The sequence below is a fragment of the Chelonoidis abingdonii genome, chromosome 10 (genome assembly GCF_003597395.2).
Source record: "Chelonoidis abingdonii isolate Lonesome George chromosome 10, CheloAbing_2.0, whole genome shotgun sequence".
NCBI classification, from domain to species: Eukaryota; Metazoa; Chordata; order Testudines; family Testudinidae; genus Chelonoidis; species Chelonoidis abingdonii.
In genome coordinates this window covers 14,891,458-14,915,617 of record NC_133778.1, presented here as the reverse complement: position 1 = coordinate 14,915,617, position 24,160 = coordinate 14,891,458, and the positions used below count along the sequence as shown (strand labels likewise).

At 42.1% G+C, this 24,160-nt stretch overlaps 1 protein-coding gene across 13 annotated transcripts in view; it reads left to right on the top strand.

The window, feature by feature from the left end:
- Window positions 1–24,160, top strand: part of UNC80 (unc-80 subunit of NALCN channel complex) — a 201,327-nt gene that overhangs the window by 53,700 nt on the left and 123,467 nt on the right. For 7 of the 13 annotated variants that reach the window (XM_075069958.1, XM_075069959.1, XM_075069960.1 and 4 more), the window contains exons 15-22: window positions 2,792–2,939; window positions 4,180–4,328; window positions 6,040–6,209; window positions 8,000–8,101; window positions 12,310–12,524; window positions 13,139–13,245; window positions 14,761–14,917; window positions 22,533–22,705. In XM_075069958.1, the coding sequence (XP_074926059.1) occupies window positions 2,792–2,939; window positions 4,180–4,328; window positions 6,040–6,209; window positions 8,000–8,101; window positions 12,310–12,524; window positions 13,139–13,245; window positions 14,761–14,917; window positions 22,533–22,705 (1,221 nt within the window). The remainder of the gene's footprint in view (window positions 1–2,791; window positions 2,940–4,179; window positions 4,329–6,039; window positions 6,210–7,999; window positions 8,102–12,309; window positions 12,525–13,138; window positions 13,246–14,760; window positions 14,918–22,532; window positions 22,706–24,160) is intronic. The other 6 variants (XM_032765081.2, XM_032765080.2, XM_032765077.2 and 3 more) reach the window with 3 other exon arrangements.

Here is a 24,160-nt window from a genome sequence, read left to right as displayed (position 1 = left end):
CCTCGCGACTCCCATGAGGCAGGGAAGTGTTGCCCCTATTTAACAAATACACAAAGACTAAGGTCCAGATTTTTAAAGGTATTTAGGCATTGCTGCGCTCAGGGTTGCAATGCCTAAGTCTCATTTTCAAAAGCGATTTAGGCACTTAAGAACCTAAATCCCTTTGGAAAATAAGCTTTAGGCTCCTAAATAAGTTAAGCATTGCAAAGCTGAGCAAAGCAATGCCTAAAGACATTTTAAAAATTGAGGCCTACCTGACATGCCCAGTTTTACATGGGAAGTCTGTGACTGAGCCAGGGATGGAACACAGAGCACCTAAGTAGCAACTCATGGGTTTAAAATTCTCCTTTGCATTCCCCTGATTCCAAAGCTGCTCTGTGCAGGCTGGTCTCACTGCTCTGGTTTGGGCAGTTAAAAAATTGCATAAAATTATGCTGGGGTGTAATGGCCACAAGAGGCTGAAGACACAAGTGAGGCATAGGCAGGGGCGGCTCAATGTTTTTTGCCGCTACAAGCATGGCAGTCAGGTGGCCTTTGGTGGCGTTTCTGCAGGTGATCTGCCGGTCTGAAGGTGATCTGCCAAAGCTGCGCGACTGGCGGACCTTTCACAGGCATGCCGCCGAAGTCTGCCTGACTACCGTCCTCACAACGACCGGCACACCGCCACCCCAGGCAGGGTTGGCTCTAGCTTTTTTGCCGCCTCAAGCACGCCAGTCGGGCAGCCTTTGGAGGCTTGCCTGCGAGAGGTCCCTGGTCCCGCGGATTCGGCAGTGCGCCTGCCGGAGGTCTGCCGGTCCTGCGGCTTCAGTGTACCCGCCGCCGAATTGCCGCCGAATCCACGGGACCGGGGACTTCCCGCAGGCAAGCCGCCGAAGGCTGCCTGACTGCCACCCTCGCAGGGACCGGCAATGCCCCCTGCGGCTTGCCGCCCCAGGCACATGCTTGGAGCACTGGTGCCTGGAGCCACCGCTGGCCCCAGGCACACCTTTGCTGCGCTGGTGCCTGGAGCTGCCCCTGAGCATAGGGACATCTTAGCAGTGCTTCCTTGTCCAAAGTATACTAGCAGCAGGAACGAGGAGTTACGTCAGGGTCCCTAAAACAGATCTGCACTGATTTGCAGTAGTGTGATCCTCAGACTGGCTTCTCCAGCTTTAAATTCAGATTATGCTGACAGTGCAATGCAAAGCAGCTGCACCACATTAGAGGATCCAGTTAGTTGTTTTCCTGGAGATAAAAATTATAATTAATTTTGTTTTAAACTGAAAACACAAAATAGTCATCAGGCAATTCCAAATGTCTGTGTGCTGAGGGTTTTTTTTTTTCCTTCCCCTTTTTAAATCCTAATTCACCAGTTCTCCTGTTTCACCGTAATTTGCACCACCGTTTTCCTGTCTATATAAACATCCAGAGTCAGGGATGTGAAACTAAGAAAAAAGTAGAAAATAATTTATTTTCATATAGTGCCTTTCTGCACAAGCTTCCTCAAAATCCTTTCCAAACCAGCGAGGAAGATACTAGTCATGACTGTGTAGGCAAACATAACATCCATGATGCAGTCAGCAATACTTCACAGTATACTCTTGAGCATTAGAGGCCTGATCCAAAGACTATTAACGTTAATGGGAGCCTTTCCTTTGGGCTAATCAGTTTGTTTCAGGGGGAATTGGATCAGGCCTTAGCGCTGTCAAACTCACTCTTTGGAGAGGGCCAAATTCTGTTTGTCATTATGGTACCAGAGAGACAGGACTACAATGCTAGTGTCATGTGCAGCCATCACTGGGTGGCAGAGAACCCAGTGATGGTAACGGGAGGTTTGCACAAAGAGCAAGGGTCCAGAATGGCCTGGTATGTAGCAACCAAGCTATTACTTAGTAAAATTACCATTAAGTTTTCATCGTTTAGGCCCTGATCCAGCAAAACATTAGGAACATGCTTGAATTTAAGCATGTGAGGAGTCCTGTTAGCCTCAGTGGGACATGCTTAATGTTAAGTGTGTGCCTAAGTGCCTTGCTGATCTGGGGTCTTTATGGAAAGAGATTTGTAGTGCATTTTGGGGATGACTGCTATTTCTGCTGTTTGTTTATTTGGCCAGGCTGTTTTGAATGCACCACTGTGGTAACTGCATGCACAATTGTCCATCTAAGTTATTAGAAAATCACAGTATTACCACTGGGCTTCAGAACCAACACCACCCTGTGAGGAAACAGACAATTCACCCATCTCTTGGAGCTGATATTTCAGACTTTTTAATACCTCACTGCATTGGGTCACACCTAAATAGTTGCCTTTGCAATAAAGAGTCAACACTGAATTATTTTTGTAAATAAAAGTTTGCATTTGCTGCATCTGAATTGGTCACTGGAGTCAGATAAACACATGAACAGGGTTGGATCTGGGCTATAGGTTCAAAATCTGACATCCCTACACCACAGTCTGTTTTATCAACGTTTATACTGTAAGTGTTGGCCAGGGTAGTTGGGTTCCTACTCATTTCACCAGCAGTGAAATTTTAACTTCCATTTGGAGGACTGCAAGAGGAGGGCAGAAGTGACCTTGATTTAACATCTTCTCCAAAAGATAATGTGGTGTAATGGCTCCTATTACTGAATTGCATGGTTGGCATTAGCTGAGAGCCCATATCTTGTTATGGTATTTGAACCTTTTGATTAGTAGGTGAGATTACTTATAACAACGCAGCACTGGTGAAACAAGGGCAGAAATGCACCAAAGGACCCTGCAGCTGTCACCAAAATTCAAGCAGATACTTCTCATTTTTGTAATATCTTCACAGGCTCAGAATTGCCTTACAAAGCTGTACAAGCTGGATAAAATGCAGTTCCGGCAGACCATGAGGGACTACGTGAACAGGGATTCCCTCAATAATGTAGTGGATTTCCTTCACGCTTTGCTAGGATTCTGCATGGAGCCGGTCACTGACAGTAAGTACAGCTGGCATCACAAGCCCCAGTTACATTTTCATCGATGACACTACCATAGGGGATGCTGGCTACCATTTTCAAAAAGTCGCAGTGAATTTCTAAAGACAAAATGTAGCCCTATAAATTCTTTTATTTCCAGTACAATTGGAATTAGAGAAGCATATTGTGCTCTCTCTTTTAATGCTTCCTACCTGTTTGTTTATGGCTTTGTGAAAGAAAATTTTCTCTCAACTATGCCTCAGGCATGAGGTTTTCTGCTTAATAACATGACCAAATGCCAGCTGGAGTGGACTGTGCATTCTGTGTTTATTCTGAATGGAGATGTAATTGAGCATTAAATCTCTCTGCAGAGCCTAAGGTGAGGCAGCAAATAGCTAAACAGATCATGTAAACACGTATAGGAGCATTCAGATTTATGTGCGTACAACGTAAGTCCATTTTTTTTAAGTTAGGCAAACAGTTCTATATACTATTATAATGATGGTACGTGTACATTGGTCATTGCATGCATAAGTAGCTAATTGTGGGCATTTGGAATATAGGAATTGCCATATCAAAACACACAAGTAGTTTATCTCCTTGTCTATGATTCCAGTCACTTCAGAGAAAGGTGCAAGAAACACCACAGTGGGCAACTGTGAAATAACCGGCCCACAGGGCAAGTTTCTTCTTAACACTCATCAGATACACATTGGCTTATTCCTTCAAGGGATAAGCCCTCTCTTGTGAATATTGTTGCCCTGTTTAAAGAACTGTGGATGTTTTCGTTATCTATATAAATGTTTAATCTGTTTTTTGAATTATTCTGAGATCTTGGCCTCCATTGTACCTTGTGAGAGCAGTTTCATTGATTAAAAAAAATTTCCTTTCATCAGTTTTAAATTGCTTTTCAATTTAGTTGAGTGACCCTTTGTTCTGTGTTACCTGAGTGGGGAGACAGGGATGCCTGAATTGCCTTTCCTATTCCATTTGTTGTTTTGTATCCCCCTGTTTTAGGGAGAGGATAAACAGTTTTGATCATTTCAATCTCTCTTCAAATGACAGATTTTTCTATCCCTCTTCTTATTTGTGCCACTTATATCTGCTGTGTTGTTTATGAGGTGGGGTCACAAAAATTGAACATATGATTTTGGGTAATTTATGTCTTTTAATACATTTAAAAAGTAATTATTTATTTAATCTGTAATTTGTTAACACATCTCAGCCAAGCTGTGTGGTTTATTGTGCTTTCATTTTCCAGACAAGGCTGGATTTGGAAATAACTTCACCACAGTGGACAACAAGTCTACAGCGCAAAGTGTGGAAGGTATTGTTGTCAGCGCCATGTTCAAGTCACTGATCACACGCTGCGCTTCCACTACGCATGAACTGCATAGCGCTGAAAACCTGGTGAGGATTTAGGTGCAGGTTTTACAAGTTGAATTTCCGCTCCATCATAAAGCAGCTGGGCTTGAAAATCAGGGCTTGATTCAATGAGACTTTATTGGCATAGCTAGCTAGACAAGTTTAAGAAAGACTTATCCTTCAGGTGTTCGTCAGGGACAAGTCTGACCCAGCCAGCATAGAGTCATACACTGTGTTTGGTCTTTGATCCCCTGTGTTTTCAAATGGGGACTCCATTTGTTTAATTGTGAATTTGACATTAATGAAAAGGAAAGACTAGTAGCACTAAACTGGAGCTAGGAATAATGGGCTAGATCCCTACCTGGGGTAAATCAGAGTAGTTCCATTGCCGTCAGTGGAGATATGCCGGTTTACATGAGCTGGATGTGACCCCATTCTGGTAGGTGCTGTGCAAGCTTCCTGAGTACAGTCCTACTAAGGTAACTCAGTCCTAACTTGCAGTACCTCTGTATTTCTCTCTTGGAACTCTCTTAGCCAAGGCTGCCAATCGTACTGAACTAATGTTTAGCTTTGGGAAGAGGGCAGACATCTACTAAGGGCTCAATTAGGACCACGGCTATACTTTTGCTTGAGAAGATGTATGCCTTTCCAGACGTGAAGAGGTAGGTAGTTGAGACCCCAATTCAGGAAGGTATGTAAGCACATGCCTAACTTCAGACATGTGAATAGACTGCATAGTGCCCACTACACACTCTGTAAAGATGGTGGGCTGATGTGACAAGGCTACATCTGGGATTTTCCTATTGTGGGACGACTTGCATGCTTAAAGATGAGCATGTGCGTAAGTATCTTGTGGAATCAGGACCTCAGTCAGAGCACCAGCTAGTCTGTCAACTAATCTGGTGTTTGTAGAGTACTGGCCACAGTTCCACAGCTGGGATTTTCAGAATAGACTGAGGGCTCTCAAGAAAGCTCCTGAAACAGAAGTTGGGTCCTTTGGAAGGTTCTCTCCCTCAGAACTAGGGCTGCCCTTTCCATACCAACTCCTCCCAGGGGCTACAGTAATGCACGCAAATGTACTGAAGTAAAAAAACAAAATCTAATTGTGGGAGTTAGACTGGTGAATGTATGAGTCATTCCTCTCCATTGTCGTGATGTAATCCTTTCAAATAATTAAGAAAAAATCTGAGATGCTACATTTTTTCAATAGGATTTTTCATGCCTTTTAAGATTATGGGTTAGATGAATGGGTAAAAACGGCTTCAAATCATCTTCACAGCTCCCAGATCCTCTGATCCAGAAGCCCTGGCATAATTTACAACAGCCTTTGTCCAGTACAGTATATGCATCGATGTAAGGGTCAGCTGCAAACTTGCCTTAGTTAAATTATTTCTTCACAGCCCCCTGGTCCACCTTTAGTAATGATGTTAATTTAAAAACTAGTCATATGCACCATCAAGCAGATCAGTAACTCATAGATTACATTATCAAAAGAGTTTGCCACAGATGGTTACAGAGTCTCTTAGCTGGCTCCTGGATTGACTTTCCTCTTACGAAGAGAAACATTTGATCTTAATGAGAAAACATAAACCTGTAAGTAAAGAGCCACTCAGACAACAGCTGGCACAATTATTAAGGTATGCAGTTCTTCATGATCTAGTGCATCACCCTGGCTGTATACAAAAGGAATATATGTTTCCCTTCCTGCTTGTATGCAAACTGAGTAACACAGCTCTCTCTCTCCTTTGTTATTCAGGGATTATACTGTGACATCCGGCAATTGGTCCAATTTATCAAGGAGGCTCATGGGAATATTTTTAGAAGGGTGGCACTGAGCGCCCTTTTGGACAGTGCTGAAAAGTTAATTCCGGGGAAGAAAACAGATGAAACAACTGAGCAGGATCTGAAGCCCCTGGGGAGCAAAAAGTTTGTGTCTGGGAGAGATTTGTGTCTGAATGATGTACTGTTGTATAATTTATTATGCTGAACACTGTAGTAAGAGGGCCTGAAACATAGGGCCTTGTATCAGAGGCCTGGTATGAGGCCTGGCTTAAAGTAATGGTCAGAACTTTGCTTTATATTACCAAGTTAAGTTGTGAGCAAGAGGCAGGCCCTGCTCACAAAATTTGGCAAGCATAGTGTTGATATTGTAAAAACATATTCCTAAGAGATGCTGGGCAAAAAACTCTCACGCAAGCACATTCCAGAAGGGAGGTACCAGAACATCCAGATAAGCAAATTCCCCAAAGATAACAGGAACACGTTGACCCATTTTAAGGATAAGGTCAGGATGACAGCATGATGAATAGAGATGTTTTGATGGAACCTACAAGGCCAGTATGTCAGAGGGTGGCACCCTGATAAGTCAAGAGTGATACGTAACTTGTTGTGTTTTGGTATATGAAGATGTATCTCAGAGGCAATATCTTCGTCTGGCCTAGGGGATAGTGGAAAGTCTCAACACTAACTGGGACGGTCCATTGTCGCGAGCATACAAATGTTAGTGTATCTGTAACCATTGAGCTGGGGCATTAGCACCGTGCTTTGTCGGCAATAAACCTGACCAAGTGCCTTTGCACCTTAATGAATTTTGTGGTCAGTGGGCGGTTTGCTCGAGTTCTACTGTGCCAGCTGTCTGCGCTGAGCTGAGACAGCACACATGGAGAACACATGCACGCAGCAAACATCTGACGACAAACACAGATGTAGGAAAGTACAAGAGGTTGTTTGTTTTCCTCTTGGTTAGCACATGTCCGCTCCTGATGTACAGGACTTGAGTGTGGCAGTGACAGAAGCCACACTTAAAATTTAATAAAGTGAGGCAGCTGTGGAAGTAGCCATGAAAAAAGTGGATCAGAAACAACTGGAACAAAGGAAATACGATAGCAAAGCAGCGGAAATTCAGGGGAAAGGAAGAGTAGAGAAACAGGAGAAAGAAAGAGGAGGGATGTGTGAAGGGATAATTGCAACCCCCACCCCCAACAGCATGTGGACATGGCTTAGTATTAGCATCAGTACCTTGAGGTGCTGAGAGCTGTTGGTCTGAATGCCTATACTCAGGTGTGGAGAGCATGATACTAAAGAAACCTAGGTTGCTTTATTAATTTAATATGCTGTCTTGGGGTGTGTTGCATTTAAGTGTGAGACAAAAGAATAAGTATGGATCAAAAATAGAGCTTCAAACAGAACTAAATGAATTAGTCTCATGTAAACTGGCAGCATCAGATTTGTTGCATGATTTTCTTGGCCTCAGAGACACACAGATGACACTGGCCAAGATGGCCAAAAGTATGTGGTCAATACTTTCTGATAATCTGCCTTCTTTAAGGCACCTCAGATTGAGCGCCCACAAAACGAGGCTCCCAACATTGCTAGTAGCTTTTGAAAATGTTGGCTAGAGCCCTGTGTGTGACTAGCATAGAGCCCTGCAGCGGAACTGGAATCCTGCAGGTTCTGCTGAACCCACTGCCGTAACAGCAGGAGTGGGTTTTTTTAAAAAGTCCCGTGCAAGTCTCTAATCTTGGCCTTAGTTCCCCATCCCAATACATTTTGATGGCGATATGTGCATAGGCAGGCCAGTTGCTGTAATGGGGGCACACATTTAAATTTGTTTTTCAGAAGTGCTGGATTCAGTGATCAGGGAACAAGGTTGACTATATGAGAAGCAAGATATGCCATCTGTTAACTTTATTTGACTGTCTGTATTGTCTGCATAGATCCGAGGTGGGAAGTGTTCTTATTGATAAAGGCCAGGCATCATCTGCCCCTGATGAATGTCGTAGTTACATCTCCAGCCGTCCTCAGCAGACCCCAGAGCAGTAAGTAAATATTTAGTAGTTTGAATGTGTTGTACTAGAGAATTCCCCACTGGGGTAGTAGCAATCAGCTGTTCATTTAGGGTTCTTCTCTGCCGGCAATACAAGAAATGTACTGAGCATTTGTTTAGCTGCTGCTGAACTTACAGGTTATGTCCAACAAATGCCCACCTTCCGTACCGCCAAAAGAACAACAGGGCATAAACTTGATTTCAGAGGAAGATAAATTAAAGCTGGCACCACAGGCCATCGCAACATGGGGCAGCACTAAATGAAATTGCAATAAAATTTGCCAATGCATTTTTAACAATGACAGAGCAATAAATAGAACATTTATTCTCATCATCAGAGCAATTCCCTGTTCGTGCGTCCATGCTCCAAACGTGAGGCCAGGTAGCTCTCAACATTCTACGTTGTTGCTCCCAAAGGAAATGTGAAAACTACACTGGTGGGATAACTACATGCCCCTTAATTCATCCAATGGTTGGTTCATTTCTCACCCACGGGACCCTGCGGTTGTTGCACTTGCCTTATCAGCAGAGCTGCACCTCCAGCTTTCTGATTATTGTTTTTGTATTTGTATTGGGGCAATGCCTGGAGGCCCCAGTTCTAGACTGGGGACCCATTGTGTTAGGTACTGTATGCATACAGAATGGAAAGATGATCTCTGCCCAAGGAACTTACAGTCTAAAAATTAGTAACAATTCTAAAAAAAACCCTCCAGCTTTAGCATCTTCCTCTTCTTTGTTTTTCCCTTTTTTGAGTCAGACTGATTTTATTCTTTTCTCCCCCTAAATGAACTGAATATTCATAGAAATAGAGGGCTGAAAGGGACATCTAGTCCATCCCCCTGCCAAGTAACCTAGGCCATCCCTTACAGGTGTTTGTCTATCTTGTTCTTAAAAACCTCCATTGACAGGCATGCCGCACCTCCCTTGGAAGGCTGTGTCACTACTTAGCTATCCTTATAATTAGAAAGTTTTTCCTTGTATCTAACCTAAATCTCCCTTGCTGCAGATCTTCTCTAACCTTAAATGGACATAGAGATGAATTGATCACAGTTCTCTTTATAACAGCCTTAACATATTCGAAGACTGTTGTTATTAATTCTGTAATTAAATTAAATTTAGTTATTTACTGCTGCCTCTCGCATTATCTGTCATATTTTTCCAGTTTTCTTTTTTTGGTGGAAACTTCCTTGGCTTTTTTAGTCATCAGTAGTGAAGATGGGTGTCTTTAGAGAAGACAGCAGTAGTTCCCTGTATCTGTTCTTCTTTGAAGACCTAACAGATGTTCTGATTTCAGTGGAAGCTGTTCATATCCTGTGGTGGGACAGTAGGCCCCAGCTGGGGTATTTCTCTCTCTCTCAATCTTTCCTCCTTATCCTGATCTACTTGAATCTGCAGAGAATAATCTCTTTTGCCATGGAAATGATTGTATAATCACAAATGCAAACATTATGACTTCATTGCAAGATCAAGTGGGAGAAGATGGATTGTGAAGGAGCCCAGCCCTGATTTAAGGGGAAATAACATTTTCTAATTAGCAAACATGGTCAGAGTAGTAAAGCAAAGCAAATGAATGGTAAATTGATTTATATTTTAGTCTGATATATTTGGAGGTTTTGCCCAGTCCGAAGATCTGTATATGGTGAGTAAAATCAGGGCTCTTGAAAATCTCACGCTGATAGACCAGTGTCCCAACTGATTAAATCTTTCTTCAGTTCTTGTTTTGCTCTTTACTCATAGACACCTGTAAGACAAGACTAATATGTGGCTCAGAGAGGGTTTTCTTTAGGCATTTCTTTCCCATTCATGGTTAAATCATCATGTCCTAGGAGAGTGGTAACCCACACCTTTAAATGATGTGCCAGTAATGAAATAAAGCCTGTTTCTAACATTCAAAATAGTGGGTTGGGAAAGGTTAAAGACTGTGGGCCAAGAGACACCACAGATGGTGCTAGGCGGTGCAAACAATGTTGCCTTGCACCAGGATGCAATGCTGTACTCTGGGAGTGGATTTACCCCAGGGTTTATGCCAGGTGCAGTGTAGCTTTAGTCTGTAGAAGCTGTGCCAATAGATGAGGTGAATCGACTTAGCCACATCCTTTCCCAGGCCAACACTGCTCAGTTTTTGATACATTCTGGGCTCAAATGGGTCTTCCTACAGATGAGTTTTTTGTCATCTTATGCCACGGCAGCTTTCTCACTGCTGAACATTCCACCCTGAGAGGCCCGGTGGCCTGGTTTATGCTGGTGGGCAAGAACAAAAGGAGATAACTCTCCTACATCCATAAGGTCTTTAATATCACTGATATAAATACAGTTAGAATATAGGGTTCAGCAATAGATGAGTCCTTCAGTTCTGTAAGCAGAGGTGGGTTAAGAGCAATATAATGAATCTGAACCCATCTGAGTTTAAGAGAAGCTTGGATCTAGATTTTGGGACAAGGCTTATGCCTTGGGCCCATTTCTAAACACTCACTGAATTTCTGACTTGATCAGAGGTGCACAAGGAAGCTTGTGTATATTTTGTGCAATAGATTTGCAACTTTGGTTGTATGTGCGGAGGTCACTATTTCAATATTGCTCATGCTCTCAAACAATGGAAAGAGACCTGTAGCTATACAGAGGGTCACCCTTAGAAACATTTCAGTTGCTTTAAGGCTTGCCTACACAGAGACATCCAGAAAAATTAATCCGAATTAACAAAAAGTGTGAATTTGAAGTGGATTGCATTAAATCCCTGTGTGGATGCTGCTGTTCAGAATTAAAATTACTTTCATTGGGTTTAGCTAAATTCACTGTGGCAGTCATTCGGATTAACTTTCCTGGAAGTTCCAGTTTAGACAAGCCTTTAGAAAGCTATATAATTTTTCTTCAATATTTGCAGTATTCCCTATATCGAGTCTAGGGAAGTGTAAGGAATACTGCAAATAATGAGGGGACAGTTATTTTAAGTCAAAAATAGACAGTGTTTAATGGTGATTATTATGTGTGCTGCTCTGTTAAATGTTCCAGGGTCATCCTTTAGTCCAGAAGTTACTCAAACTTTCTGTAGCAAAAGAAGATTTGTTGAGATAAAGGCTAAACCCTAAACTTATGAAAAAGAGGTTGGCTTTGAAATCTGAACGTCGTAGTTAGCTCTTTTGCCCAGCCTTTTTATGTTTCTCAAATCTGTATTCTCTTCGAGTGGAGATAGATTTGCCAATTAAAATCCAGAATATAGAAAAGAGGAAAGTCCAGAAAGGCTTGTTTTATGCTGAACTGAATATGAAACTTTCTGAAACTTTCCTCTGATGATGCGATTGTAAAGAGAACAGAAAATTTGAATCTCCTGAGAAAAATGAGAATTAGCCATTCTGCTTACAGTTCTGCCACAGAACTTTGAGGTCTCAGGTATGCAGCAGAATATGGTGTCACTATTCTAAAAGATCTCTAAGAATTGTGATTTCATATAGCTACACACAGTATTGAAATGATTCTTTTGATATACAAACACTTTGTAAGGGATGCAGCCTTGAAAAGCATTAGTCCAGTACAGTAGTGGTCACTTTGACCAGATAGAGGATGATTCTTTAGCACAGCAGTTCTCAAACTTTAGCAACCCAAAGACCCCATTATGATTTAAAATTTTACGCTGACTCTCAAACCCTCAGCTCAGCCCCAGACCCTGCGCTTACTCCATCCCTTTCCCCAAGGCCCCACCCCCGCTCTACCCCTGCCCCTCCTCTTCCCCACCTCTTTCCATCCCTCCTCTGAGAGCACCCCATTCCCGCTCATCCCCCTCCTTCTCAGTGCCCCCTGCATGCTGCTGTACAGCTGTTCCCCGGCATGCCGGAGGCACTAGGAGGGAGGGAGAGGAGAGGAGTTGATCAGCGGGGCTAGTGGCCCTGGGCATGACTCGTGGACTCCCTGGAGTACCAGATCCACAGACCCTAGTGTGAGAAATGCTGCTTTAGCATAATGACAGAAAAACAGAGTGACTTTTTAGACTGTAAACTCTCCGGGGTAACATTTGTCTTCATTGTGCAATATTGAGAACACTATCTAGCTTAACAAATTACATCAAGAAGAATAAGTTTAAATTCTTAAAGTAACATATGCCAAGGAACAAAGAGAGGTTAGAAGAGGGGAAACTTGTTCAAATGTACTTCGCAGCATACAAACCATAGTGAGGTATTATTAACCCTGTGTTGTGTTCTCTCGCAGCGATGAGCAAATGCAAGGGGCGGTTCTGGGACGCAAAGACTTCTGGCGAAAGATGTTCAAGTCGCAGAGTGCAGCAAGTGATACCAGCAGCCAGTCAGAGCAGGACACATCAGAGTGCACCACTGCTCACTCTGGAACAACCACTGACAGGCGCTCTCGCTCCCGCTCCCGACGGATCTCGCTCCGAAAGAAACTCAAACTCCCCATAGGTAAATGTATGTCCCTTTATATTATATATACGTACTGCATGTGCAGATAGAATGATCTGTTCTGTGCGTGTGTTGGATACTGTATAGCAAAGGCACGTAGTGTCTGAGTGCCTTACAATCTTTAATATATTTATTCTCACAACACCCCTTGTGAGGTAGGGAAGTGCTATTTTCTCCATTTTACAGATGGGGAAGTGAGACAGAGAGAGAGAGAGACTAAGTGATTTGCCCAGGGTCACACAGAAAGTCTATTGCAGAGCAGGGACTTTAACCTGGGGTTCCCAAGTCCTAGACTGGAGCTCTCATCATGGGACCATGCTTCCCTTCTCTCTGAGAAGCTTTCCAAGCAGACTTCAATAAGAAGGAAAGAATAAATATTATTTATCCTTTCTCACTGACCCATGTTGATTTTCAACTTTTACAATCCTAAAACTCAGCCTCGCATGTTATTAATTCAGCTATGATCTTTGATGCATATAGCATGAACACGCCTCATCTTTCACCCTTTTCTCATGTCATGGTATGACTGTTTCAGTGCTATAGAGAAATATGCCTGTATTGCTGATGTATTCAGCTTGGAGCAATTGCAGAATTGTTCTGACTGGCTTTCTCTGCATCAGGGAACTGGCTGAAACGCTCTTCCCTCTCTGGGCTGGCGGACGGGGTGGAAGACCTCCTGGATATCAGCTCTGTAGACCGTCTGTCTTTCATCAGGCAAAGTTCCAAGGTAAATGTGTCATTTCAGATTAGTAGGGAGGATAAAGGGATAGGGTCTGGCTACTTCATAGATCACTTCTAGCTCCCACGGAAAATACTATGATCAGCATGGGTATTGCAGCTGATGGGACCCAGGGACAAAACCCTCAGGAGCTGGGGTTTTCAGTAGAGTGCCCACAGTGGTACAACTCCTCACCTGCAAAGGCTAGGAGGAGTCTGTCTTTCCATATTTGGGAGGATATACTTCCTAGCATCTAGCATGACACCTTGACTGGAGGAGGTCTGCAGGAAGGTGCGGATCGGGGGTGGGGGAAAGAGAAATCTTTCCCCTGGCCCATGGAATTGTAGCACAGCTGCTCCTTGGAAGATGTTCCAGACAAAAGTTAGGAGTAGTCTCTTTGGTCCTAGCATTCCCCCACTCCAGCCCTCATAGAAGTGAAAGGCCAGAGAGTCCGTTCAGTGGTGGGTCTGTTACCCACTCTCCTCCCTGCCCTGTGTGCTTTCATGCACAGAGATCCAGTGGAACTGCACTTGCACACCCCTGTGCAGACCTCCCAAATCCTGCTTCTCCCCAAAGTCCAGCGTAACCACACCATGAGGGAGGCAGCAGGATTTGTCCCTTGAGCATAGTGTAAGACAGGTCCTCCCTCAAGGAAAGAGGTTGAAAATGGCAGGTGACTTTTTCCCTTCCTTTAAGAGGAGGGAGGAGCAGAGTGGAGATGGTCCATAAGTGGACAGAAATGATTCTCCTTCTGTATTTTTCTGAGCTGCACCCAGTGTTGTAGTATGGGACACACTAGAAATACACTGGAGAGGAGCTTTGGAAGCAGTCAGTCTTTGGAAAGAGTAGGGAACAGCTGAAAGACACAGTTTTGTGAGGATGCATGTGATTTGAGAGGCTGAGAGGTAAACAATGAGTGATGAGGCAGTGATGAGGTAATACAATAAGGATGGGAGTAGAATGATGTTATCATAGCAATGAGAAGGGGGGATGTGCGTCTAAGCAACAGAACAGAAAAGGAAGAATGTAATGACTGGTATCTAGCAGCATCTCAAGACTTCCTTCTGGGGAAGTGAAGAAAACAGGGTTAAATATGCTCCATATTTCATTCTTGTTATACGCTGTCTAGAGACTTGTCATTGTGCCTTCTTTGGTCCTCCATATGAACAGTGTCACAGGAATGAAGTGTCAGTGTAATTAACATTTCATTTCTCCTGCTCGTTCTTTTCACTCAGGGAGTTATCTGGGTCCTCTGAATATACTTAATGTACTTTACTAGTTGATCATGCTGCTTTTTCCTTACTTGTATCTGTATGAAACCCTGTGAAAGAAGGGGAATGGCAACCTTGCCAAATTACAGAATACTTAATATCCTCACCTGGTGCATATGGGCACAGTTCCTGTTCTGTTGCTATAGTAATGTACCACACTACTGCCTGTTCTTAAGTGCTACATTGCTATGGCAAAGTTGGTAGAGGAATCATAACACATCAGAACATGAGTCTCATCTCCTCATTTGTTCAGGTGAAATTCACTAGTGCAGTGAAGCTGTCCGAAGGTGGACCAGGAGGTGGTCTGGAGAATGGGCGAGATGAAGAGGAGAATTTCTTCAAGCGTCTTGGTAAATGGCGCATCTGCCGAAGATACCCATCCAAGCTTCATCACACAGAAGAAAAAGATGGTTAGAAATCAGGGTTTTCTTTTTCTTTCTTTCTTTCTTTCTTTCTTTTATCCCTTCCCCACTCCATACTTTCTCCATGGTTTTTGTATCCATTCTGTTCTTCTCCAACTTTTCATTCTTTGTAACCATTTTCTTTCTCTTCCTTCTTTCTTTCATTTTGATTAAAAAAAAAAAAAAACCTCTAGCAAATGTGGAGAATGTGGAAATAAAAAAAAACAAAAACAAATTTGTCCAAATAAATTAAGCTAATGTAACATTTGGACTTTCAAAAACAAAGTCAAATTAAATCAAATCAGCACACTTGAAAAATTTATATTTACTTCAAAACAATGATTCAGTCTAAAAGATGCTCCATCAGTTCTTTTTCCAATTAGTGACCATAAGACAGTTTTTTAGAAAAATTCAGCACTGATGAAATGGAAAACCCTGTACAAATCTTGTTTTAATTATCTCTTTTCTTCTGTGTTTGCATGTCTAATGTCTGCATACCATTCGTTAAAGAGAAGCTGTCCTTTTTCTCAACAAAAGAAATAATTATAATAATATTTGATCATAATGCCATTTTTTTAAAAGCAGTGATGTTTGTTTGAAAAGTGCCTTTATTAAGAGGATATTATATTTTCAAATATCATACAGCCATCCAAACTCAGCTCAGAAACCTGATACTTGTTACCAAGGAGACATTGGATCTTGACATTCTATTATTTTTGTTTTAAAAAAACACATAGTTTGATCCTCCCCCCCCCATTGCTTCTGCTATTTTTATAGTATATTACATTCCCTGACATTACATTTTACATGATCTGACATTACACCATGGCTGTATATGCTCATTTTGCCATCATGTGACACAGGCTTGCACAGGAATCACATGGTCGGGGATAGCAATAGCAGCCAAGTACGAGTGTGCTTCCCAATGTTAGCTTCATACAGAAAGTGATAAGGCCTGATTTTTTTGATTTCACTAACACAACTGAAGTGTCCCTGATTTACAGGGAGCTGCCATGCTCCTAATGTACACCAGTGTAAATAAGATCAGAATCAGGCCGATAGTCTTGTCATCAAAGATGTCACACTTGATATGAATAATATCTGTGCATCTCCACTGAAAAGATAAGTCATTAAGAAAGTATCGATGTTCAAACAGGCCACATTCTAAGGATGATACACAGCTTCAGTCCATGGGCCAGAACTTCATCTGATGTAAACTGATGTAGTTCCCTTGAGCTGGCATTCCCCCAGCTGAAGATTCAGATCATGCAACGGCACAGTTCCCAGTTACACCAATGGGTGTCACACAACCAGCAGAAGAGATGTAAATAGCCTGTTTTTACATACATTTCAAAATGTGGGCTGTCAGTGATAGAGTGGAGTCCCTTTTGATCAACTGTTTCTAGTACATATTGATTGATTTCTTGTACAGCATGATTTTTATCAACATACCACGTGCCTCAGTATTGTTGTGGCTTTTCTTTTCAGAACTGATAGATGCACCCTCATATGAGTTATCAGATCATAATATGCCTGGCATGTTCCCATTTATTATGGGGGTGTATAAATGGGGTTGTGTTTGTAGTGCATGTGCAGTTGCATTAACTGGGTATATATACACTCTAGGTCAGACAAAGGCCCCTGATGCAGCTGCCCTGCCCAGTACTCCAGTACACAAAGACTTCAGTGCCAGCCCAATCTGCAGCCTCAGCATTGCACCCTCATGGGAAATACTCTGGCATGCTCACGCTAGTGTGGTGGCTTCTCTGTCACCCTCACCTTGGCCCCCAAGGTTGGGGGCATGACCAAAGAAAAGAGCCTGGATGAAGAGCTGCTTCATTCAGCTCATCTCTGGCTGCCATAATGGCACAATGTGGAGCAGCCCTGAGATGACACTGAATTGTACTTTGGAACTGACCCAGCACCCACAGTCCTAGGATTGGGAGGGGGCATGTAAAGGTGGTTCACAGCTATCTTTGTACCCACTTCACCGCAAATGGCACTGTCACTAAAAAAGTCGTCCCTGTAGAATCTGGCCCTAAAAGCCTCAGGACCAGTCCTTTGCCCAAAGCTCAGATGCAGCTGTACCCATCTGCAAAATAACATACCCCCCATCACTTACATTTCACTAGCATATTTTTGTCTTGTTTGCTTTTATCTATGCTTGCAGCTTTTCAGCACCTACTTTTTCCCAGTTATTAACCTCAGATAGGCTTCTCTGAGTAAAATCTGGCCAAAAAATTTCCAGGAAGAGGCTAAGCCAGCATGATGTTCTCCACATTTATCATAAAATGCAAAGAGCCTTTCTTTATTCTCAGCTTGGAGTGACAGCCAGAGAGCTCCCATGTTACTCTTTCGTGCTATTAATTTGATACAGCAAAGTAAGGGCATAAGGCTATGAGCTCGAGATATGAATGCAATTAACTATTCAACATCTAGTGCTTGTCACAAATGTCCAGACTGGAAATCTAAGTCTGATCTTGCACTTCCAAAATTCCCATTGAATTTAAGTCTCCAACATTTCATGCACAGAACATTAAGTATGGATGCAAGTCAAAAATAAAGTTTGTTTATTCTATGTTACGTTATATAATAGTGTATGCTACGTGTAACATCTCTTATGCATTTGTTCTGCTAGGATGTCACTCTGGTTATTACCTATGTGAACCTTGAACTATCTAAAGTATTTCAGCACTTTGTGATTAATACGTTATATTATGTAACTACTTTTATTTTGAAAACTCGGGACATCTATTTCACCTGTCCAAGAGCAAAGTACGTTAATATTTATTTGTCTGTATGTAAGTGCAGTTAAGTGGGCCATGCCTGGCTTTTAAACACAATGTCAACATTAGAAATGTATAATAACTGAAGGGGCATGAGAGTAAGAGAAGGTCCTTATGAAAAAAAAAACCAAACAGGTAAATCAACCAGTGATGTTAATGAGTGTAGTTCGTCACCTGTGAGTTTCTGAAAATCAAGGGAGCTTAAATACTTTTTTTAAAATCTCTTGAAAGGTAAATTGTGAAAGTCAAGGGAGCATGTATAAAAATTCCTTTCTGATATGATTACAGGAGATGTAGCTCAGCAAAATGGTGTGTGTGTGTGTGTGTGTGTATGTGTGTGTGTGAGTGAATATATATATAATTTTTACATATGTGTGTGTATTATATAAAATTACCCCAGTCTTGCAAGTTACTGTGCATGGGCAGACCTCCTGCAACTATATGCAATACCTTACAGCATCAAGGCCTTTGTGAGTGTATATAATGTGTGTGTAGACACATATATAATAATACTGTATAGTGCACACATGCCTTATAGTATATTTTGTGCTTCAGATGTCAATTTCTGAATTCATGATTTCATTTGAACATGAAGTTGAATTATCATGACGTTTGTCAGGTCTGAGTTAATCATATTCTGTCCAAGGCCTTTTGGGGCATGAGTGTTAATAAACATCAAAAAAGTAATAGAAAGATCAAAATATATACAGGGATGAAAACTTTCCTTTGCATTCATAACTTCCATTGAGATCAATGGAAGTTATATTTTTAAGAGGGGAGAACAAAACGCTTGTTAGACTGGATAGGTGCTATTAAATCATGAAGAACCTGATGGCTGGATGGACCTGGGACCGTGTTTTTGGTCAACATTGCTGTCCTTTCTCCTTTTCATACTTGATGCTGTGCTGTGACATCATTTCTGCTCCCGCTTTCTCCATGTAGTGCCTCCTTTTGTCTTTGTTTTAAAAATATGACAACTGAGTAAAAACCAGGACTGAAAAACAAACATGCATTACAGTGAACAGAAACAAAAAATCTATTAAACCGGGAGTCATTCTGTCAAGTTTTTTACAAGCTGTTGCTTTCATCGTCATTTGTCATCTAGGTCATTGGGAGTTCTATGTATTTCAAATACATGTATGCATTATACAGTTCATTTATTTAAAAGGGCTTTTACCTATTGTCAGAATACAGCTAAACGTGCAAGCAGCAATTCAAGAAGGTAGTTAATAAATTGGAGAGGGCTCAGAGAAGAGCCATGAGAATGATTAAAGGATTAGAAAACATGCATTGTAATGACAGATTCAAGGAGCTCTATCTATTTAGTTTAACAAAGAAGGTTAAGGGGTGACTTGATTACAGTCTATAAGTACCTACAATGGGAACAAATATTTAATAATGGATTCTTCAGTCTAACAAAGAAAGTATAACATGATCCAATGACTGAAAGTTGAAGCTAAACAAATTCAGACTGGAAATAAGATGTACATTTTTAATGGTGAGAGTAATTAACTATTGAAACAACTTATCAAGTGTTGTGATAGGTTGTCCATCACTGATAGTTTTTTAAATTAAGATTGGATATTTTTCTAAAATGTGCTCTAGGAATTATTTTGGGGAAATTCTATGGCCTGTGTCATATTAGATGATCACAGTGGTCCATTCCAGCCGTAGAGTCTGTGAATATCTTTCATTCAATGCAAAGTTTACAATATTCTTCAGTTTATAAAACATAGAATAAAAAAATAAAATTGATGTGCGTAGCACCCACCAGGCCTGCACAGAGAAGAGAGCTTGCGTACATCCAGCAAATGGGAATGAAAAATATAGAACTCCCTAAACAGCTGAAGCTCTCTGATTAGGATAGGCAATGGTTTCCGTTAACTGAGCCAGATCTTCAGCTACTGTAAATCAAAGTAACTCCATTGAAGCTAACGGGGAGATGCCCATTTACAACGCCTGCCCCATTGACTTGCTATCTTCTCCTCCATTGATGGTGAAGAGGAACCAGTTTCTGGATTATTAACAATAAGTACTGCTCATGCTCTCATTGAAGTGAATGATAAAATTCCTGTTCACTTCAGTGGGAGCAGGATCCAGCCCCAGAACAGTATGTTAGGTGATCAGGAATATATAAAGAAACAAAAACAAAATATTGGTTCATGCCCCCCTCCTTTCTCTTTTTTTCCTTCCTATGATATATCAGAATGCAGCCCATAGTTAAGACTGCAGGCCCAAAAGTCAAGGATGGGATCCTCACCACACCCTGGCCCCTTTATGCCAGGTATAAAGAAGGACCCTCAAAGCCCTGTTTGTGTCGGGGGGGAGGGGGATTTCTCCTTGTGCAGGCCATGAGCTCGTCATAAGGTTGTCTCTCCAGGACTTCCTCACAAACCCCAGAAAAGAGGCAGGGCTGGGGATAGAAGGCACAAGACAGGGATGGGACCACAATATGCAGAACATTGTAGATTCCATTCATCATTGCCACCCATACAGAAAACCAGGGTGGACACAACAATTGAGACAGGACACCAGAGGTATCTAAATTATGCTGGTGGCTGTGGCTCAGCCCCAAATTAGGAGGGCACAGAAGTGGCTTAAAGCATCCTTGGCTGTGCCCTCCACCAGGGCAGTGAGTTTCTGTGCTGTACGTCTTAGAGGTGCAGCACAGATTCTGACACCGAGAGATTGGTTAGACATGTTTAAGGGAAAACAGTATTTGTCTATAGCTAGGGTGACCAGATGTCCTTTTTTAAAGGGGCAGTCATATTTTTTGGCACTTTTTCTTATATAGGTGCCTATTACCCTCCACCATCTGTCCCATTTTTTTCACAGTTGCTATCTGGTCATCCTATTTATAGTCCAAACAAGATATTGTGATACAGTGGCCATTAATTGTATCAGATGAAATATACCAGGTAGTTAGGAAACAAAGGCATCGGAAGAAAAGGCAGTAATGTCTATTCAGCTAACACGAGTGTCCTTGTTCCTTTTTTCATTTGGACTAAATCTGTCCTGGGATAGAAATGTTTTGTTTTTGGGCACTACGTAGCTTAGCTGGATGTAGGACTTTTATTCTTACAAGAAGATTTTTAAAACTTAATTCATCATTGTTTGCATGATTTGGCTTAATAGTTTTGAAAAGATTTTCCATCTATCTGTTCTGGGCTTGTCATTGTACTATGTAAGTGCTTCCCAGGTAAATCTTCATGGTAAGGTCCCTTAGTGGACTTGGAGTTTTGTGCTTTTCTCCTCTCCCTAGGTAAAGAAAGTCCTTCAAAAGTGATGCCCTGCCTTTGTCTGTTACATCCATGTTAGAAACAACTAGAGTCCCCAGCCCAAAGTTCTTAGTTGCTTTATTATTGAGCATTCTGTAAGATTCCTCAGTGATGAGAGGTTCTTCCTTATGCCTGTAAACCAAGGAAGTTGGGATCGTTTTTGTGGGCAAAGCAGGAAAGCCCATGATCTGGAGATTCTTGACTTTGGCTTGATTCTGCATTTGCTTCTGCAGAGGGAGGTGGAGCATTTATACTTTTGATTGTGGTGAATGATAATCATCTTAGACTTGAAACTACTTTTCAGATCTATCCTCTGAGTCCTGTCTGGTCCTCCATCAGCTCTAGTGAGGTACTCAGGTTTTCTAGCTTTGTTTCCTTAGAGGTGATAGAAGTGTTCGTATCATTTATTATGTAGATCTTCTGTCAAAGCTTTCAGAAGAGCTTTCCTTTGAGAAGGCAAAAATGGCAACTGAGCCATGTGCAATGTTGAGGTCATGTGGGTGAAGAAATCCAATTGATCTCCCTTGTTTTTGCCTTTGGGAGGGTGTCCGGCTGAAACAAAAGCTCTTGGATACTCCCCAGTTGTGCTTTAGTTAGAATATTTTTAATTTCATTGTGTTTTCCCAACTAATTAATATTTATTTCATGTACCTTCCACAAGCCACACCAACTCTGTCACTTGTTAGGCTTTGCCTACCTATTTACCTTCCTCAGGGGAACCTTGGTTCCAGTCTGCATTATGGGACTAGTTGACCTGTCCCATACAAGTAACATGTTATTGTGTTCAAAGGAGGCTTTATGGGCTTCATTTTCAAAAGTGGCTAGTCATTCTGGGTGCCTCCATTTTTAGGTGCACTGCATATCAGACATCTTAAAGGATTTACAGAAGGTGAATGCTGAGCACTTTCTGAAAATCAGGCCTTGACAAAAGGTGTCTCAAGGTGGGCTCCCCAAAATAACTAGTCACTTCTGAAGATTTAAGCCTACATAAATAACAGCTGATCCTTGCCTTGTTCTTTTGGAAGAATTATTACTCGTGTGTCCTGCTCAAAATATAATATAATATTTGTTAAATTAATAGGTAAGGATAAATGTGTATTCTTTCTTAGGGAAGATGATAAGCTAAGATAATCTAAATAGACTGACCAGACAGTGCAGAGATGGAGAGAGCCTAAGAGCCCAAATAAGCAGGAGACTCGATACTGTATTTACATATTTGAAAAACGGACATGGACCAACCATATTCTGATCTAATTTACACTGGATTAAATCTAGAGCACCTCCATTCAAGTCCAGGGAACCACTTTGGGCTTACACCAGCATAACCATGTTCAGAATCAGGCTCACAGTTTTCAGTCACTTGTTGCCATGGAAATTGTCACAAATCTGCTCAGATCATGTATCAAGTTGAGGGAAGGGAACTGGGTCAGGATCATGCACACCAGGATTCCTGTACAACTCATTTTTTTATCTGTGAGGTATTGTGTCCCCCTTCTCTTTCCTGCTTCTCATCTCCTGCCCCCCCACCCTGGACCCCCTTTGTATTCTCTCTCTTCTCAGGTTGCCACAGTTTTGATGATCACTTGACCGCCAACCAGGAAGGTGGGAAATCCAAGAACGTAGTGAACCTGGGAGCAATCAGACAAGGCATGAAACGCTTTCAGTTTCTCTTAAACTGCTGTGAGCCAGGCACTATCCCCGATGCCTCCATCCTGGCAGCTGCCCTCGATCTTGTAAGTCATTGTGCAAGCATTCATTAACATAGTTCTTACCTGCTGAGCACAATGTACATAATGTATTGAGATGCTGCTGTCATTAGTTAATGTTTATAAAGCACTTTGAATAGGTAAAGCAGTATATAAATATGAAGTGTTTTTAATATTAGCTGAAGTTTTAATGTGTGTGACTGTAAATGTGCACAGAAAATGGGTCTCCATTATTATACCAATCCTCTTAATAAGATTATTGCCAAGATGAAGTTTTTATATTCATGCTGCAAATTGCACGAACAGTCAGAAGCTGTCCCTTTGCAAACTGCTTATAACAATACCAAGATACAGGATATAGAGTAAAGGATGGGTAACTGCCAGAGCTGGGGCTGTAATTCCACGGAGGGTTTCTGGTGGTCTTATAAGTAAAGTGAGGCATGGCTGTTAGTCATCAGAGACACTCAGTGGAAAAAACTTCCAGGCTCAGCATTTGGCTGTTTTTAATGTATATGCTAATAACTCATGGGTCCAAGTCCCAGACAATCCAAGTCCATTGTTCCATCCTTGCTCCTGCTTGTACTGTCAGCTCCTCAACTCCCTCCCTCCGTTGCTGTCCATGTCCGCCTTCTTCCCTTTGTGCTGCTCTCTCTTTTCCCACCCCAGTCTCTGAGGACATCTACAGATGCTGACTTCCCGCACCCTTCTTTTCTCTGGGACTGTTGCTGGATCTGTGTTCATTTGCAGTCTTCACACCCTCCTCTTCGCTACTCTCCAGATTTGCTAGTGGCTTGTCCACCCAGGCTAGCTTTCTGTCCCGGCAGTGTTGGTTGGTTAAATCTCATAATTCATGGGTTGGATATCACACCAGTGAATCACAACACACTTTTTTTTTTTTACATAGGTTGTATTGTTTTTAACACTGTAAACCACAGTCTGTCACCCGCTATGCTGCAAGTTCAAATCCAGTCTAGACCAGTATTGGCCAAAAGTTGCTGTTGCCATCTGATGGCTGTTCAGTTTTCTGCATGCAGTTAGAGAGGTTGGTCTCGGTCCATTTCCCAGTGGACAGGTGTGTGCTTCACTAAAATCCACCATCCTGGCTGGCACTAATTGGCACCTGGGCTGGCTGCAGTGCTAGCAGAGATGGGGAATGCTGAATCATCCTGGAGGTTGAACTACCTTTTTGCCCTCAGTCATGGGGTCCATGCCAGTCAGGGTTGAGGCAGGCTTGCAGGGCTGGATGGGAAGGCACTCACTCCAAATGCCTGTGCTATAGCAAAAGGACTTCTTTCTCCACGACTGTCAAACTTCTACCCATCACAAGCACTAGATTAACAAACACAAAATGTAAAAAAAAAACCTCACTGCAGCCCCATAGATGCTGCACTGTGTCTCTTTAAGACTTTTCTTGAAATCTGTATGGCATGTACTGTAACAAATTATACTGCCTCCAAGAGCTTTGGAAGAGAGAAACATGCA